Source organism: Pundamilia nyererei, unplaced genomic scaffold (assembly GCF_000239375.1).
Source record: "Pundamilia nyererei isolate P.nyererei 1_Seehausen unplaced genomic scaffold, PunNye1.0 scaffold00044, whole genome shotgun sequence".
Lineage (NCBI taxonomy): Eukaryota > Metazoa > Chordata > Actinopteri > Cichliformes > Cichlidae > Pundamilia > Pundamilia nyererei.
This window is the reverse complement of record NW_005187445.1, coordinates 2206590-2226392: the sequence shown is the minus strand read 5'-3', so window position 1 is coordinate 2226392 and position 19803 is coordinate 2206590. Positions and strand designations below refer to the sequence as shown.

At 39.4% G+C, this 19803-nt stretch overlaps 1 protein-coding gene across 2 annotated transcripts in view; it reads left to right on the top strand.

The window, feature by feature from the left end:
• Positions 1 to 19803, top strand: part of LOC102199361 (metabotropic glutamate receptor 4-like) — a 187304-nt gene that overhangs the window by 35529 nt on the left and 131972 nt on the right. For both annotated transcript variants that reach the window (XM_005731727.1, XM_005731726.1), the window contains one exon: positions 15404 to 16411. In XM_005731727.1, the coding sequence (XP_005731784.1) occupies positions 15878 to 16411 (534 nt within the window). In that variant the 5' untranslated portion in view covers positions 15404 to 15877. The remainder of the gene's footprint in view (positions 1 to 15403; positions 16412 to 19803) is intronic.

Below are 19803 nucleotides of genomic sequence, written 5' to 3'. Positions count from 1 at the left end.
TGTGATACTGAAATCTTTTTTTCATTATAAAAACATGCTGTGGGTGCTGATAGACTTCAAGTCCAAATGTGTAGCACATCAGACTGAAAGTGAAGTAAAGTTAGATTTGTGCTCAGCTTTTAAAACTGTGATTAGGTTTCTGGAGTACCTACTTGTTTATTTAACTTTATAAAGCAATACATCCATAACTCAGTACACTACTTAATTTGATATTTTAGCCAAGTCACCCTTTCCTCAGTCTCGACTTAGGGTACGTGATTACTATGAATACAAATCATCTTCATAATCCTACAGGGATAAAAACATAATTGTTATTGTCTGCTTCATATTTAATTAGAGGAACACTTTAATTGTTCCTCGGTGAGATACTCAGAAAAACAGCTTTTAAAAAGACCTAATGAAAAAACGTGGACAAGATTTGGTAAATGTTTGAGAGCAAAGTCAGAAAAAGCGCTTCTTAAATCCTGCATTAATTTGAATACTTGTCTCTTCCAATGTGAAAAAATGAAAGTACTTGTTTCAAGTGTCATCATTCCACTCTCGAACAGCTTATCTCCTGAATAAGTCGACTGCAACATTAGACCAATAAGCAGCTGTGTAATGAATCTATTTAAAACCACCTGAGATTAGCCCTTAGGCAGCACCTGATGGGTTTAGTGATCAGCTTTTGTTTCCTCATCAAGAGCCAAAAGATCAGTGCATCACAAGGAGACAAATAGTGCTCCCGTGCTAATCGTCACTCCTGTTTCACATCCAGTATTCAGCTGTCCCATATTCCACAGAGATACTCAGACAAATCTTTTGCATGATTACTTTATGGATCAAAGTCTATCTCAAAGGTTTCTTCAGAGAAAATCCCAATTGCGCAATCAGACACCTATTTCCGTCGAGGAGCCTAAAGTTAATGACCGTTTCTCATCTGGGCACCTCCCTGTTTTCCTCTGGCGTTGAGGGTGAATGCTTAATCTTCAGTGGAAGCTGTCAGAACATGATGAATGCCAGCACTAGACCGGCTCTCAAAACTTGCATTAATTTTTAACCACAGTTACTGGAACAAAAAAAATTAAATCAGCTATGTAAGATCACTGCAGAGGTGCACACGAGGCCTGGAAACCTGCACAGGTTTTTGTTGAAACTGTGTTTTGGCGCTTTTGAGCACAGCAGGGTGATTTTTTTGGGGACTGTTAACATCTATCGCAAAAAATATTTTGCTTTGATCTCCAAGCAGAGATGGCAGTGATGTGGGGTTGCTCTCCTGCCCAACTCTGGTTCGCAATCAGTGATCAACTACTTTGTTTAAAAAAAAATAACAAGACACATGAAAAGAACAATTATGAGGTCCCACGCTTCACTTAAAGCACGGTCTTAAACAAAGTGAGCTTGGTTTGTACTAAGCTTTGCTACAAAGAGCGGTTCATATTCTCCAACCATCTACTGATAGTTCAGCGAAAGAGACTGAAGGGAGGGATAAAGACGAGTAAAGACAGAACAGGGAAGGGTGAATTATTAATTACTTGTATTCAATTGTAAAACCCCAGGATGCACAGAGGATGCCTGTAAATACAGATGCTGCATAGAGAGAGAGGGGTTGGGGGGGAAGAAGAATCACAGCATTTCAAAATTTAAGTCTGTCAAATTTTCAGGTGGCTTCTTTTATCCTTGGGAAAATGATGTTTGTGAGAGAAAGACCTTGAAGTTCAGACATGTGGATTTAACTGTGTCGAGACTATACAGGAAGAACCCTGGAATCAAATATGTTTCCTGCTGAAAGCTACAGAGGAGGCACAAGGCCGTGCCTAGGGTGCTGTAGTGGTACTGTGTATTGACATGGAAGACATACTTACTATTCTATTGCAGTCAGTGGGGGAGTACAGTGAGTCATCTCATTTCAGGCTTTGTTATGGAAAATGACTCTGACAAACTAGAGCAGGCACATAAAGAACATCTTGGAATGTTTGTTAGTGACTTTCTTGTACTTTTAATTTAAAGAAAAGTGAATTCCTGACATCTGCACACTTAGCTACTGGCCTAAAACCACAATTATTTGTAAGATGTTAAAATATGCACAGTAATAACAACAAATAGTGATTTGCATTGCTTATGCATCTGTTAAATAATTTCTTGATTCACTGTTGCTTGAACATTTAATTTGCTATTATAATCTTAAAATATGGGCAAATGTTTACATTTCAAATTTACCATTTAATAATTAATGGCAAACACCTGCCCTGTGGGCAATTTTTGCCAAGCCATGTTTTAAAACATAGATTTATGTTGATCATATTATTATTTTTACATCTAAATACATTAATTATACATTATATTTGAATTATATCACTATTTATTATATATTTACTATTTAGTATACAGTGATATAAAAAATTCCTCTTCACCCCTGCGGTCGGTCTATTCTTCCACCTGAGGGTCCTGCGCAGTATCTTTGCTGTTCCAAAGACTGCGCTCTTCTGGACAGAGATCTCGGATGTTGTTGCTGGGATCTGCTGGAGCCACTCACCTCGCTTGGGAGACACTGCACCTAGCGCTCCGATTACCTCTGGGACCACTTCACCCTCCACAACTTCTCGTGTTCCTTCTTCCTGATGTTGCTGTCATTCCGTATCGCTTGTCTATCACTACAGCCATCTTCATCTGCTTGTCCACCACTACCATGTTCCGTTGGTTAGCTATGACCAGTTTGTCCGTCTGTATCTGGAAGTCCTACAGGATCTTAGCACGATCATTCTGGACCAGCCTAGGGGGCATCTCCCATTTTGACCTCGGGACTTCCAGGCCATATTCAGCACAGATGTTCCTGCATACTATGCCGGACCACTTGGTTATGGCGTTCCACGTATGTCCTACCTGGTAGCATCTTGCACCTTGCTGTTATGTGCTGGGGCTTCTTTACACAGCTTACATCTCGGGTCTTGCCTGGTTTGGTAGATCCCAGCTTCTATGGATCTTGTGCTCAGAGCTTGTTCCTCTTTCTGTGTTCCTGTGCTGCCATGATTAGATTATGATATGTGTGTGCGTGTGTTTCTTTGTCTTCTTAGCATTACACTAAAAAGTGTGCAGCAAAGTTTGGTTTTTTTTACAAAGAAAAATGTACATATACTTGTAAAGTACTCATCATGACAGGTAAAAGCTCTGTTTCAGTAAAAATTTATCAAAATTGTTATCTTAAGATATTTGTTGTCATACATCTTAAGTCATTTTAGTGTTATGTTCAGCAGTCTCACTGCAAAACTGCAAGGCTTAGTTTACTCTAAGTGTGGATTTAATGTTCGATTTGTTGCTGGATAAACCATTTGCTGCGTTTCATTGCCCTTCTCTTTTACCATATTTCATATCTTTGTCCACTCTATTAGCATAAAAAAGGCAGAAAATGGCAAAACAAAAAGAAACACACACTGCCTGCTAATTAATACTGGTATTCAGCACTTGGAACTTGTGTGATTGACGGACAGCTGGACAGGCCATCATCATCTCATTTGGAGTTTAACACATCCAGTCTTTGTACCTCACTACTAATTCTTAGCTTACTGTAAGAAGGTCCCCACCCCCAAAAAGTCAGAGCCACTACTTTTCAGTCCTCAAACAGCCCCAGTAGGAGAACAGGTCAGAGGCTTCTAAAGGCAGCAGGATCACAGTGGACAGGCCCTGTAGCAAAGCTTGGGGCAACTGTCACAAAGCCATGTGTTAGACCAGCTCTAAGAGATATATGTATGCATTATGACTGACTTCAGCTCTCCTTGAATTTAAAAGCAGCTGTAAGGTCAAATTTTAGGTTTTGAGTTCACAGCTAAGGCAAGTCAAGGCAAATCTCCAGTCCTGTTTTCATGAAAATTGGGAATCTCTCTACAGTAACTGCAAAAAAAATGTAATGCACTGATTTTGAAATAGTACAAGAACAAGAGTTTAATGCTTAAACTGAGATATATATATATACCCCTTTAGAAGCATTGAATACTGCTTTCAAACAAATCACTTAAGATTTAAAAAAGGGAAGAGAAAATTGTCATAGGTATACCAGCACAGATTAAGCAATTACAGAATGTTAAAATTTCTCTTAGTCCTTTGTTAGTTTGTTTGTGTCTCTGTTGGGTGATACACAAATACTTTCTTCAAGCTACTGAAATATTCATTTGCCTGTATCTGAGCTTGGCTATACCTAGTTACTGGTTTGCAAGACACCATCTGTTAAATATCACAGAAAACTGCTTGGAACAGGGGAAAAAGGGTCAGATTTTAATAAATTGCTCTGCCAACCCAATTACCAATGATGCAAAGCTTACAACCTAATACCCTTTGATTCGCTGTTTGTGTTCCTGTATTCTATCCTCAATCCCGCTCCTCTTGGCAGTATCATAACACGCTCTTTCAGCCACACTCCAGCTGCCCAGCATGCACATCTGACAAGGAGAAGGGTAAAAAAAAATCACTTTTATAAAATCTTTAGTCTGGGGATTAAATCCGTGTCATCAGACCAAAGGCTGACGGGATACCCTTTGAAGCTGGATAGATCCCTCTAAGAAGAGATGAATGGCAAAATAGAAGAGATTTCAGTGTTGGCAAATAGCATTAAACAAACTGGGCTTTGCTTCTTCTTCTTCTTTTCTTCTTTTTTTTTTTAGTAATAATGCCACTAAAAAGTAAAAATGACAGCGTGAGGAAGAGAGTGTACCTAAGAGGGTATATGGTTTTTAATGATAGGGACCCTTCAGGAGTGCCAACAAGTATGTAGCCTGATGTGCCAAAAGTCCAACATCAAAGATTGTCCAACACACAGTGGAGTTAGTGTGCTGCAACTAATCGTGCGCATTCTCTAAGAATCACGTCTGCAGAAGCCTGACTAAAGGAAATTATATTAGAAGAAATACGCAGTGATATAAACACAACTTCTTTATTTTCATTACAGCCGTGTTGCATGGATTGTATTCTTGTTCCAGCACTTACTGACTCTTCGAAGTTGAAGGTGGATGTGTGGGATAGTAGGCATACAAAAGGCAGGGCCGTGCATACCAGAGTTTTTCTAGGGAATTTTCTCTCCAGCCCAAAATGAAACGGTCAAGGAGTTAAGGTAGCAGAGTTAAGGTAGAGAAAGCGCTCATGGTAATTGGTATGTGGGGCCGATATTTTTGTGCTACTGTGATACACCAAATATCTTTCTAAAACCAATTTTGTCTTTAGCACAAATGGTAACCAAAGAGCGCTTGGGTTGCTGTCTGTAGCTAAGGGAGCTTTTTACAATTTTTTTGAGGTTATTTACTGCTGAGATGTGATAGACAGAGCTGGTATAGCTGCTATATCTTTGTATTTAAATTATTACCTTTATCATAAAGATAAGCATGAGAGGGAAACAGCTAACCCGGGTCTTTCCAAACATAACAAAAACAGCATAGAAGTCCCTCTAAAGCCCACGTTTTTATAATTCATAGAATGATTATAATAGTAATAATGATGTAAATGCAAAACTGAAAATTGCTGTTTAACAAGGAAGTATTCAGGTGTTAAAGTGGGCGGGAATTATCCTGAATGGTTTTCTGGCATCCTCAGTTTATAAGCATTTAAATCCAATAGGCAGGTTAATACATATTACTATGAATGAGTTCATATTTCATGATGGCATGGCCCACTTACACCTTCAACACATTACTTGTTTTTTGTTTGTTTTTTTATAAAAAATAAAAGTAAACAAAAACAAACAGGAAACAGAATATTCGAGGACAAAGCTGCATAGGTCACAAAACACAGCAAGCATTTCAGATGAAACTATAACACTTAAAAAAATCAATTACAGCCATAAAAGCCAGTTGTTTGTGAAAAGGAAACAGTAAAACTTTAAACCACAGTACAAAGCCAGAAATTAAAATTCATGACAGTTCAGCCGAGGTTCCTCCACTGAGGACAAATCAAACCAGAGCATCAATACGTTGTTCTGCACACTGGAGAAAATGTGTTTTTACGGTTGTGCTACTGTGACCTGCTGACACTTATTCAAATCAGTCAGGGTGTAGTCTATTTGGCCTTGCTAGCATCCCACACACTGTGCAGTGACAGAGTTAGAGAGCTACATAGACTACAAGTGCCAGATATTACACTGAATGCCATTGAGCAAGAAAAATCATTAAAATCTCAGGTTATTTGGCCAAAGCACTGAGAGCACTTCTTAAAGCAAAGAGGTTGCATGAAGTATTAGGTTGCTATCATAAATATGAGGTATTTAAGTCTTACAATGCAGTCTCCAAATGTTGGCATATATTCAGGGAGTGGAATAAATGTATTTACTACATTTTAGTGTCTGCCATTGTTTGCTTCACATGGAATATGTTGCAGCACATAAGCCAATGTTCCATCCTGTCACATGCAGCCTGTGCCATTTTTAGAGCCAAACGTAAATGGTGTGGAAACCACACCCATCTGGCACGAAGCATAATTGTGCCAGTTAGGTTTGGAGCTCATCCTACATTTCCTCAAATAAATCATATATCAGAAAGTGATGCAAGATTATTTCCACCACAGCAGCACCAGTGAAAATGGGGTCCAGGTGTTCCACAGTGAAATCATGGCAGGGATGCAGAGCTGTTCCTTGTTGAATGGGTGAAGCGCTGATTGCTTGTGTCTTTTTAAACCAGGAATTATAAGGACAACCTTGGTTTAAAGAATACTGCACAAATGACAAGGTTCTAACAGCTGAAGGAAAAAAGCAGTAAGCCACCAGCCTCCTGTCCTGATTCCCCCGTTGAATACTGAAACCTCATTTTAACTGTGACTTTCACCTGATGGATCATACATAACTTTTGGCTGTAAAAATTTCGGAGAGCTTAAAATGCTTTTGTTTATCCTTTATCTTTTTCAACTATGATGTTGCCTTTGAGTCCCCCTGGAACAGTCAGCTCCCCTCTGCATCCCACGCCTGTATGTAAAGAAATGCACAGGAGAAGTGACTGGTGTTCTCATGATAAAAATTCCACTTTAACCATTCAAGCATGCCTCAACATTGAAACCCTCTTTGACAGGGTGGCAGCAAGCAGAGGGATGCAGTATTCATAGCTTCTGTCTCCGGGAGCGCAGATAAACCCAGGCTATACTTAGAAGCTCAATGTGTGATTTGAAATATGTGATTCCTCACAAATACGTCTTTGCCCTCCTATTGTTGCCACAGAAGGAGGTACATTTGGAGCATTTGCTTTTGGTGACAAAACTCTCTCGTCTGCACACTCTGAAATGTGCTCAGCTCTGTTAGCCAGCTATTACTTGACTATTAGGGTGCTGCTCTTGGGGAGAGATTTATTGGATTCAGACAGCGCTTAACATGGCAGCTGCCAGAGTCTTCCTTCATTTGATTACTATGTAGCAGACACAAGAAATGTTTCATTTTGTCATCAAGACAAAAAGAAATTGGCCGGTTAGCTTAGTTTTTAGCTTTTTCGCTGTCATCTAATTTCCACTTTGGGCAGGAGAAAGAATGTTAATGTACTAACTACCAAAAAGGCTTAGACTGAGTCCTTACTGAGAACAATATATTTCAAATTTAGCTTTTTTTCTGTCTCTTATTCATCTCGCCCTGAATGAATAGTGCATTGATCTGCAGCACAAGTGTCACAGCTTTCCTTATCTAATAAGTTCAATCACTTGTGCTCATTCTCACTTGGTTAAAGATCACTTTTGAAGTGGGATGCATTATAGCACAGTGATTTTATAGATTGCTTTGCGAGTTGCTATTTGAGAGTGTCTGCACCCTTGTTTTGAGTAAATCGAGTTAAGCTGCAGTTAAATCTTCATACTGTCCAGTCCTTCTGTCTGTCTCGTTTAGCACATTAAGGACATTCTGACTCAAGCACTTACAAAATGCCGCGCTTAGCTCCTCAACAGGAAAGCTCAAAGGCTGCTTTTTGTCTGTTGATGTTGTAAACTGCAGCGTGTCATGAAAAATTAGTTCAAGCAAAATGGGACACACACAAAGCCTCAGCTGGCTCTTATACACACATTTCTTATCTTTCCTTCTCTTGAAGAAAAATCTGTTTTGAATTAGATATAACTGAAACACAAGGACAAAGTCTTATCATTTCTATACGACTACAATCCCGCCAGGATTAATTGCTCGTGTGTGTGTGTGTTGAGCTTTGAAGAATTTGGTCATGAATAATTCAGATTTTACATACATGACATGGCTTAAAATGACATGTACGAGAAATTGCATCTTGTAACCCATTTAAGTATAAAGGGTATTTAACTACTGCAGTGCTACAACAGTTTAATTCGGGGATCCTCTTCAGGGATCGTCTTGATTTTCAGAGACAGCAAAGAGGTTCTAGCTGAGAGAAGGATATTACTCACTTTTTTCAGACCAGACCAGAGCTTTTTGTGTGTGTGAGTGTCTACATGCAGTCTGCACTGATGTGTAAATGTATAAATAAATCAATCACATTTGGGATCATTTTCATAACAAAGAGGCTATTTTGCCAGATCAGTGCAGTAGAAACAGGAAAGAAATAGACCTGCAAATCTTAAACCTCATTATTATCCAACTATGACCTCTTTAAAGAATTGTTGTGTCCCGTTCTGCATTTTTCCTGTTAGATGTTCTCCACAGATCTCCACATCTTCCCTTTTACCCCAGGACAGCAACATAGACTGTTTATTAATGGAATCTGCATATTGCATGGAGAAAGTGTTAATGAGCGAGCGTGAATCGGTGAATCTCCAGCTCTGTTGGAGTGAGCTAATGGACAGTACCCTGGAGAGGGGTAAGGAGGTAGTGGAGCAAAGGGGAATTAGCTTTGAGGTGGGTGTCTGATGTCTGTTATAAAGAGGGAATGAATGCAGATAGCCTACTATATAAAGTTACTATGCATGTAATGAAGCTTCGTGCTTGCTTCCCTCTGCTTTCTAGTTCTTTCAAGCACTTTCTATGGCCCTGCACTCTTGTACCCTTGTTTTTGTCTTCTTCCTTCAATGACTCATCTTCCAGGGAACACTTCACTCTGAATTAATGTGACACTTATTCAAATTATGATGCACCTGTAGAGATTTGTGTAACATTTTCCACAAAGGTTATTCTGTACTCTTACTAGGAAACTAGTTATGCTCTATCTGTCCCATCATCTTGCACAGAGGTTTTCAAACTGTGAAGCAGAGTTAGGGGGGTGGGGAGTCAAGCGGGGATACTGCGTGAGAAGAAAGACAATTAAGGTATTAAAACCCATAATGCCCAATGGCCACAATTTGAGTCAGTGTTGGCTCCTTCTCAGAGTCACAATTTATAAAATCTAAACACATGGACACGATACACGTATTTTTAGGTTCTGAAAAGAAAAGAACAGAACAACTTTATTTACTGTGTATAGCAGCTTTTAACAAGGGGATACTGAGTATTTTTGTGCAAGAGTAAAATGGCACAAAGAAGTAAACTCAGCACAGGACAATAGAATCAATTTTCTTTTTTTTATGAGACTATTTAACAAGTCCTTTCTAACACGCGCCTCTTATCATAGATTGAGGTGTAAATAAACTAGTTTCATCATGAAAACCATAACTAATGAGATTTTGTTTTTAGAAGATCAGTTTTTACTCTGCTCTGCAAAAGCAGAGGCTGTTTTTCTGCCAGTGCCTTTATTGTCAAAAAACAATAGGTATTAGAGGCTGACGTCAATAATCATTAGGCTCATGTTTATTTTGTACAGTTTTTCAGCAGAAACTAATGTAGAAAATGTTAGTGTCATAAAAGAGTGAGGAAGAGAGAGAGCTAAAGAAATTCTCTCCTCTAATGGACTCCTGTTGAAAAGATGATTAAAAACCTAAAAACAGCTTTCAAACGCTTCGTCGCAAGAAGCTAAATTCCTACATGTTTTGAAGGAAACATAAGGTGGAACAGATTATGTTTTGTAAAAGAGGAAAGCTTTCGAATATGTACCTAGGAAGTTGCAAAAATTGTTTCGTACCAAACGTATGAGTCAAATAGTCCAGTCTAATATCCAACATTATTTGAAATTATAATTGCGCTTTGGTACTAGCAGCCCTTTGGTAGGAGTAGAATAAGATTGTGGTGTAGTTCAATATAGTAGATGTAACCTTAACAATAGTGCCTAAAAAAATCACAGATGTAACTCTAGAGCCAACTTATAGACATGATTCTCAAAGTCTTTGGGCTTTATATGTCTTCCATCCATCCCAACCAGCTCCTTATAATTTGTGGTTCAAAGAGGAAGGACTTTAATCACTTCTAGTGTAAAAATGTTGTCTCTGAAAATAAGCGAGCAAGTGATAACATTTGTCACCAGCGAAAATGTGAAAACAATCCTTCTCAAGCAGCCACATTTATATGCACAGTTGAAAAACATTACTGTAAAAAACACAGTTGAGATGATGTAAATAGGTATAAACAAAGGGCTCGAAAAAAACACTTTGAGCAAACCAGCCCACAGACACGCAGAGAGTGTGACGTTCTCCATTCTGAGGACTTTATCGCTACTCTCGGCTGTGATCATATTGGTCTTTTGGGCCTAAGTATCTCCTCTGCTGAAGCATAACGGCCAAAACAGAAGTTCCACGTTGGATTAGGATATCACTGTCAGGCAGTGCCCAGTACAGCTTTGACAGACCTATTAGCAGGTTGCATGTTTTTGTGAGGCTTCGCAGTTACAACTGAATGCAAAATTGAGCCTGTGTCTCGCTGCATTTCTTTTGAGCTTTATAGGATGTTCAAAGAAGCTGAACAATAGTAAAACTGGAGATCATTATTTAATAAAAAGGCCATGCAACACAAACTCAAGACATGTGACAAGTTCACCAGCGGCAGTGGTTTTTCAGCTATTATGAATAGCTGAAATGTTATTCACACGATGTGAAAGCTGCATTTTAACTGTGAATGTGGTTTCGGGGTGGGAAGGTGCGGCTGTGTGTGGCTGTTATAATCCTGGTGATGTCTTTTTCTTGTATAAAGTGCGAAGTGAAACTCAAACTACGGCTAATGCCAGACTTGGTTTAAAAATTAGACAAACAAAGATCTTTTTATAGCAAGGCATTTGCTGATTTGGCTGCGCTTCCTCAAACAGTCTGGCTCAGTGGGAGTTTGCTTGTCAGTCTGGCTTTGTCGTGGCTGGCAAGTAGCCAACGGCTGATTCAAAATTTTGAATTGCTGTTGACAATCTTTGATCGTTTGGCCATTTGTACTTTTCCAAACTATTTCTGAGACAGTGTATACGAGTCCCTCCGTTTTAGTATTTAATCCTTTTGCAGCTCTTCATTACTTAAATCAAGAGCAACTCAGTTCCCTGACATTTGCTGCATAACAAATGTCAGTAAAATTCAACCACTAAAAACGAAATAAATAAATAAATATGTGACATCATCAAATAGTCCTAAGTGTCATTTGATGCCAGCCAAAATCTATAATTTTGTAATGACTTGAAAACGAAACGACTTGAAAACAAAAAATGATAACCCTTTCCATTACCTTTACTAACCCTAAAGCCAAATTAAAAACAATAAAACTTTGGAAGTTAGGGTTTAAACTGTTTTGAAATTATTGCTTTATTTATAATAATGTGCAATAGTCTTGAGTTACCCCTCATTTCATTATTCTTTGATTCTATGAACCAGACTTTCTTTTAATTATTAAAGTGATCCTGATCTTACTGGCAGCCTGTAATCTATTTCCTTTTCTGTCGTTGAAATGGCAAAAACAGTATTTTTGCACTAACAAGATGATTCCTAAAGAGCTATTGGATAAAAGCTTGGCATATTTTCGCATGGTGGGCGCTGTCTTCTTAAAAGGTTTGAGGTAACTAGCTACGGGAAGGAGAAAAGAAAGAAGTTGTAGGCCAAAAAATAACTATCTACAACAGATGAACAGTATCTGACAGTCATGTTCTTAAGAATCAGGAAAAAGAAAATCCAGCAATGACCTGCCACATGAGCTGAGAGATGCATTTGGCTCTTCAGTTGATCCATCTATCATCAGAAATGGTCTCAGAGGAACGCTGGCTAACAAGAGTCCAGTCTTAAGGAAGTGAAACAGGCAGATTAAATTGAAGTAAGCCATATAAAACATCAATTGCACTGAAATTACTAAAAATAATTACATTTTTTCTTCAGATCATTGTAAGTGTGTATAGAGGAGTACAGCAGTGAGTAAAACACAGTGGCGACTCTGTCATGGTTTGGGGCTGCATTTCATTTGGTGGTGTTGTGCATCATGTCAGAAGTGATGGAATTATGAGTGAAGAAAAGTTAGATTTCAGTCAAGCAGTACCAGTGGAAAGTGTCGGACTGGCAACAGCTTCATTTGTCAGGATGAAAATATTCCTGAACACATTGTCAGTGCAGTGAGAGCATACCTGGATAGAAAAGCAAATAGTGTAACGCTGTCAGTCATGGACTGGCCTCCCCAGAGTCCAAACCTTAACATTGTTGAAACAGCGTGGGATCATCTTGACAGAGATTGAAACAAAAGGCAGCCAACATTCAAAGAAGAGCTTTGAATGTCCTTCAAGAAGCTTAGGGAACTATTCCTGAAGAAATTACAAGCCTGCCAAAGAGGTTTCAGGCTGTGCTGAAGAATAAAGGTGATCATACCATGTACTAACTTTCAAACTTGTTAGAATTGAACAAACCCTGTATTTCCAGGTATGTTTGCACATTTCAATAAAACACTGCACCCATTTCCCATTTTCCTAGCAAAATATAAAGAAATGAGGGGTGACTTCTGCACAGTACATTGCACATTTCACAAAGCTTCATTGTCTTTTGAATTGGAGACACACTTCAGTAAATACTGTCTACAAATTAGTCTATAGAAATGTGTAATTCCATTTAAGTGAAACTTTTACTGGAGTAAAACCTTAGCCCTGTCAGCTGTCAGTGTGGTAATGCTTACAGCAGCAGGGGACTCTGGTTGAGTGCAGAGGAAACCACAGCTCCTCCTCATAGCAGTGAGGGGAGACAGTCGCTATGTGGATTCTGCATTTTACCCCCAACTCATACTCTGAGCAGACAGCTGATGTTTTTCTGCTCTGCCCATCTGGGCCTTGTGACTAAACATCTGGTAAAGCTGCCACTGTGTATGCCGTGTTCCAGAGTGATGACAGTGAAGGTACTGCTGTCCACCTCTTCTAAAAAGATCTTGAGAGGTAGGCAGGACTTCATCTTCACATGTCAAGGCTTATTCTTAGAATGTGACTCAATTACCAGAGTATTGTCCAGCTCTCAAGGCATTTATCTGGTTGTTTTGTGGAGAGGTGCACTGTAATTATCTTGATTGTGGCTGCTTAGTGTGTAATCAAAATGATAATTGGATGGGCTGATTTAAAATAAGACGTTCCCAGCCTGGAGCTTTTGTCCCCACTTTACGGGGTGGTACATGGAATTTTGTTTTACAATATAACAAAGATAAATACAGTTGTTGAATTTTGGGCCACCAATGCTTAAAATCTTTTAAAAATTGTCACGATCATGGGTCTCTGACCCAGCGTTTCCAGTTTATATTTTGAGTTCTTAAGTTATTGTTGAAATATGTTGAGTAATAGGATTATCATTTGGTTGCCTTAAGTTTAGTCTAGCTATGTTTCACTCTTCTGTGTTAGTCTGTCATGTTTCTTGTCTTCTTGTTCATGTTGTCAAGCTTGCGCTATCATGTCTATGTCGTTCCATGCTGTTTCCTGTTTTATTTTGAAAGTCTGTGTCCAACATGGTCAGCTCGTTCTGTCACAGTGTGCCGAAGCAGACTGTATGAATTGTGAATAGTAGACCCAAATACAGACATAAAAGAATGTGGAAGAAAACTTGATATTAATATATTGATATGGCTGATAAAAAGGTGATAAAAATGTGCAAAAAATGCATGTTAATAGTGGTGAAAAAGCAGGCATTACTCCATCATCATTATCCTTACCCGCATTTTAAACTGTTCGTCAGGTTACTTTTCCACCTATTTGTCTATTTTCAACTCTTTTCATATTTAAACCCATGTAGCTACCTTTCCCTCTGCCTTCTCTTCGAGGCTTTCCCCCAGAATGGGATGTTTTGCAGTGACTGGTAGGCTTTCATCCATTATGAATGCTATGTTTTAGAAGGATAATCTGTGCAGAATGATATAAATATCTCCTTTTGGTTCCCAGCAGGATGGGAGAGGCAGAACAAGATAGGCCACTGTTCAGCGTTAGCGCTGTATCTTTATAATTTGATATGAAGTCTAAAGTAAAAGAAAGCAACACAAACATGCGACGAGCACAAACAAGGCTGTCTATAATTCACGATACACAGCAAATCTCTTGACCCCTCCACTTCTGAGACAGCTAGCCAAGTATTTTTTGCAAAATTAGAGAAAAATGTTAAAATAAAAAACAGCTATTACTACACTACACTTCCATTTGCATTAAAATAACTTCAGATATCACCAATCGGAAGTGATGGTCTGACAGCTGGTGCATTGTAGTGCAACTTTGTGATCCTAAGAGAATTTTTGCCCTTTGTGTCCTCTGTTACAGGCTGAAACACAGCAGGGGGCTGTATGTTAGCATACAAAACCAGCATGAAGGAAAGTCTGACAGATATGTGTGTGTGTGTGTGATGGTCAATTGAGAGAGAGGGACAACTGCAGGCTTCTCCCACTGTGTCCAGATCCATTGCTCTATTAGTCTGGCGCTGTGGAGGAAGCCAGTTGTCTTTGAAAGAATATACAAGGACACACACAGACACAAACATACACACATATATAAATAGAGTACAGCTGATACAAAGGATTGGAAAGGCTATGAGGGATAAGATGTGCAAAGAGTGAATAAGTTCACAAGTCAAAGAAAGTGGTTTTTGATTTTCAGAATCATGTGCTCTTAATTTGCTAGCGTGTTTCATAACCTTTGGTATAACGCTCTGGAGACGATCTACATGAAGAGAGCAGTGTGCCGTTATAAAGCCTATGGAACACTGCCAACCAGGAGCAAATCAGTTATGCTCAAGGCACATAGAAATAATTCATTGCAGTACTCTGAAAGCAGTTGAGGCATGGGTGCAACACAGAATAGATTTCCTGTGTATAGTGCTGGGTTCTGGTATTATTTCTGCTTGAATCTAAGAATCGACAAACTAGACTAGAGCTTTGGCTGTCCAAAGCTAGCATTATGTGCCCCTTTGAATATGATGTCAATTAAAAAAGCATGCGTGACATTGCAGCTTCTCTAACACACACTAACTATAAAGTGTGCCTTTTCTAGGAGATTCTACAAAGAGAAAACCTTAACATTGACTGACACTAATAAAAGGCCAAACCCTGCATAAAGCCATCTTTATTGAAATTTAATGACTGAGATTCCATTCCATCTTTCATTTCCTTTTATTTCCAAAAGTGGCTTTTCCTGCTCTTTTCTTCAGGGCCTCTGACACCTCTTCTCTCTCTTTGCAGGCACCCACTGTGGAGCCCACTGGCTGGCCTTGTAACTTTCTGCCTGTTTGACACACCAAGAGGAAAGCTAAATGCACCTGAGTGATTCTGGAGAACCAGAGAAGAGAGGCAAGCTTCCCACCTTTGTTCTTGCCTTATGAGAGCTGCTCTCTGTGGACTCCACCTCAGAACACTCTGTACTGTTTAGTTACTGCATGTATCCACAACTCTAAGGTGCAGGAAAAGTGAGTGAAACACAAAGAGGAAAGAAGAAAGGGTAAGAGATAAAGAGAGCACAGCTGCATAATTAGTATTAGCGAATTTGTTGCAGAGCTAGAAACCATGAGAAGAGACTTCTGAAGACAACCGTGCTCTGAAAAATATTGCGGCTAAACCTTCAGGACATTTGTATGTGTGTGCGGGTATATGTGTGCACACCTCTTTCATTTTCAAAGGACTTGAATTTGTATTTGGATGCGGGTTTAGCCTTTCATTATGACTCTGCAAAGAGGCTTTGAGAGAGCATGGATTGGCTGCCACAAAGGTGTCTGCTGCTGGGTGTTGCTGCTGGCTTGTTATGTCTTGATCTCCTTGGCTGCCAAACCGAAAATGCCGGGCCATACACACCTAAACTCAATACGTATTGATGGGGACATATCCCTAGGCGGGCTGTTTCCGGTGCACGCGAGAGGAAATGACGGCAAAGCTTGTGGAGAGCTGAAGAAGGAGAAAGGAATCCATAGGCTGGAGGCCATGTTATTTGCCCTGGATCGTATCAATAATGACAATGAGCTGCTGCCTAATATCACTCTGGGGGCACGCATACTGGACACCTGCTCACGGGACACCCACGCTCTGGAACAGTCACTGACATTTGTTCAGGCACTGATTGAGAAAGACTCAACTGATGTCAAATGTCTCAGCGGAGGGCCGCCCATCATCACTAAGCCTGAGAGAGTGGTGGGAGTAATTGGTGCATCTGCCAGCTCCGTGTCAATCATGGTAGCCAACATTTTGCGTCTCTTCAAGGTCAGTTTGCTCTTCAGTATATACTTCCTATTTCCCTTTTTCTAATCATGTTTGGAAAGTGCTTTTTACATGGAACACCTCAAAACATATCCTGTGCAGCAAACTTAAATTCACTAGACTTTCAATGAAAAACAGCATAACCAATATTACACCACATCAGCATCACCACACTGTAAATATAGTATAAAAAAGTAAACACAACCTCTCCGAGGCCATGTTCCTCCTGCTTTCCTATCTGTCTTTTCTTCACAAGTCTAACTGACATCAGTTTCAAACATTTTCCTACTGTCCAGAAAATTAGGCGCTAATCATTATACCGTAATTCTGCTCACTAATGACATTAATTTGCCAATGGTCGTCAGTCAGCCCTCTTCTAATTAATTCAGGGAAGCCATGCATGGCATCGTGAGCTCCCTGCACTACTATTGGACATAGAGTATAAAATGAGACTCTGCATTTTTTTGGGTTAACAGATGTGAAATGTGCGAATGAGAACAAAACATAAACAATATTTGACAAAGTTTATATAATACCTGCTTAATGCTGTCAAACCAAACTACAGGCGACATCCAAACTAATGAGCACAAGGACTGTGTCTTTGTTTTAGACTTGGTAGCAATGAGAAAACAGTGGTTATGCATTGAAACCCTCGGTCTATGAAGACAAGTGAGGATCTCTAATTAGTTATTCATGAATTCACTAACTAACAATTTGCAAGTCAATCTGTATGAATGTAACTGTCTGAGGACTGAACATATACTATATGAGGGGCTTACTTTTCCTCTTCCTTTTATCCTTTAAGCTTTAAGAGACTATTGAGGAGCAGAGAAGATAGTTAGAGCTTCCACTGTTGTTCAAATTATGGGTAATACTTTAGATAGCCTTTGTGATATTTACACAGACTTTATCTGTTAAAAGAAGATCAGGTCAGTAACACCTGCTGTGACACTGATTTAACTTCTTTTAAGTTCTACCAGCCAGCCGCTAAGGTCAACGAATTTCTCAACAGAAAGAGTAGAAAGGTACATAGTACAATATTCCATCCTAAAGAAGCCTGATTGGTGTCAAAGAATGAGACTCCAAATTCTCCAAAGTACTGGAGTGACTTCTTCTTTTTCTGGTGCCATGCTAAAATCTGTCACAAAACCTTGTAATTATTGTACCCACTGAGCAATATGAAGTTGGTGACACAGCTCACACAGGAACTGTGTTACTGCACAGCAAGGCAGAGGAAAGCAGTCAACACAGCTTGGTGAGTACACTGCCCCAACAGCCTACGACATGTGTCAACATCAGTTCAGCCTGTACAGGACTCCATTTTTTACGAGTCGATATGAGATGTTACCACAGCGCTCGTCATCATCTTTTCTGCTCAAGCCAAAACACAACAACTATGAGACATTTCTTAGCAGAGAGCACAAACACTGAAAAGCAAGAGCTGAAATACACCAACACATGCACCTTTAAACTTCATGCAGAGGGCAAGATGGCAAGCACAAAGACACCAGACGCAGTTTTCAAGACGTAGCTAAGATGTGTATCCAGGGAGGCCAAAAAGCCTCCAATGACTGCTGCACCTCATGCTGCTCTACAGCTCTCCAATAGCAAATTTCCCACCAAACAAGGCTGCCAGGACTCCTTGTGGAGGGCGCACGAACTGCCAGAGGAGGGCCTGTCCACTCACAGGCTTGTGAGACATCTTCACACAGCTAATTGGCAAGCTTGTGTTTGGACAGGAGTTTGCCAGTGAGATGTTGTGTGTTCCAAATTGCATGCCAAATCCTGTTGTGGGAATAAATTATTTTGCCTTTTCCTTTTTTCCTCCTCTAAAGGGCATAGAGCTGCACCATCCAAAACACAGTGTTCTTGGGCAAAGAGTTTCCTCTGAGTGTAGTGCAACTCATATTTTTGATAGGTCTTGGATGGGCTGGGGTGGACAAATTATTTACCCTAGAGGCTCAAGCCAGAATAAGCAGCAATCCTTTTTGACGGACAATGGCCTTAAAGGTATCTGCCCAGTGGGCTCGAACAGCCTCCTTGACAGGGCCTTGAGAATGACTTGGCAAATCCCTCTAAGGGGCAGAGGAGAACACTACAGAATGCTGCTAGTGCACTTCAAGTAGCAAACACTATACAATATTTCAAGAGATGGCTGATAAAAACAACCTTTTTACAGAAAAATCATTGCAAAGATAATAAGACATACACTTTGATATTTGAAAAAGACAAACACGTCTATAACAAAGGCAGCTGGAAACAGAGCAGTGGACATATTGCAGAGTTTGTATATTGTATTTTACTGTATTTTCCTACACAAGGAAGTTATCTTTAAATGCTCACACAAGCACTGAATGGCCAAATCCACTTTTATGTGCATTCCTAGAATCTCCAGTCTGTCCTTGACATGGTGCATGTAATGTGAGGTATTGGGAGCAGCTATCAGCTGAGCATGTTATGTATATCACAGTGCTGACGCTGAATTACCATGACCTACTCTAGTGCAGCTCTCTGTTATGGCAGTAGAACCAAATGGGAAGAGAGAAAGCTTTTAGGTAATGGAACACATGTGAATGCGTCAGCCTTCAATAGTCATCGACTAACAGGCAAAAAAAACAAGGAGGTCTTCTATCACTGCATTTCCTGCTTTATTTAAAAAAAAAAACATGGGAAGTAAACAGGCTGATCATAGGGCTGCTACTTCATAGAAAAGGAAACAGAGTGCAGATAAGTAACGAATTGATTGATTTGATTTGTTTGTAATCCTTTTACATGTTGGATCATCTCTGATCAATTATAGGGACAATTATTACTATTATTACTATTTTTGTATTCACCTTAAATATGGCAGATAGTTAAGCACACTCAAAGACAGTCTGGAAAATAGGCACTGATCAGTGTGACTGAATTAGAAATATATATATCTATATATAGCTATATAGATATATATAACAGACACAACAGGTAAATATGGTTTTCCCCTTGGGTTGTGTTTCTGTCTTTGATGATGCTTATCCCCCCCACCAAATGCTGCAGAAAAAAAGAAAAAGAAAAGTTAGTTTCAATAATAGTGGCAAAGCTTCTTAAGGTTTTTTGTTAAATATATTCCTGTGTATAGCATTTCAAATATATATTGTTGAGAACTGGGAAGACTTAAAAGCCTTTAATCAACTTATCTTCTATTTTGTACTTGACAGGCGGAACAAATTTTTATGAATCATACTGGTAGAGAAACAGGAAGCCATGGAAATGTGATTTGTAGGGGGCCCAGAAGTGGCCCCAGGTGAAAAAAAATAACACAGGGTTTAATATTTTGAAAAAATATTAACACTACACCAGATCACAAAATGGTTTTGCATATATACTCATGTGTCTCTCTCTCTCTCTTTCTCGAT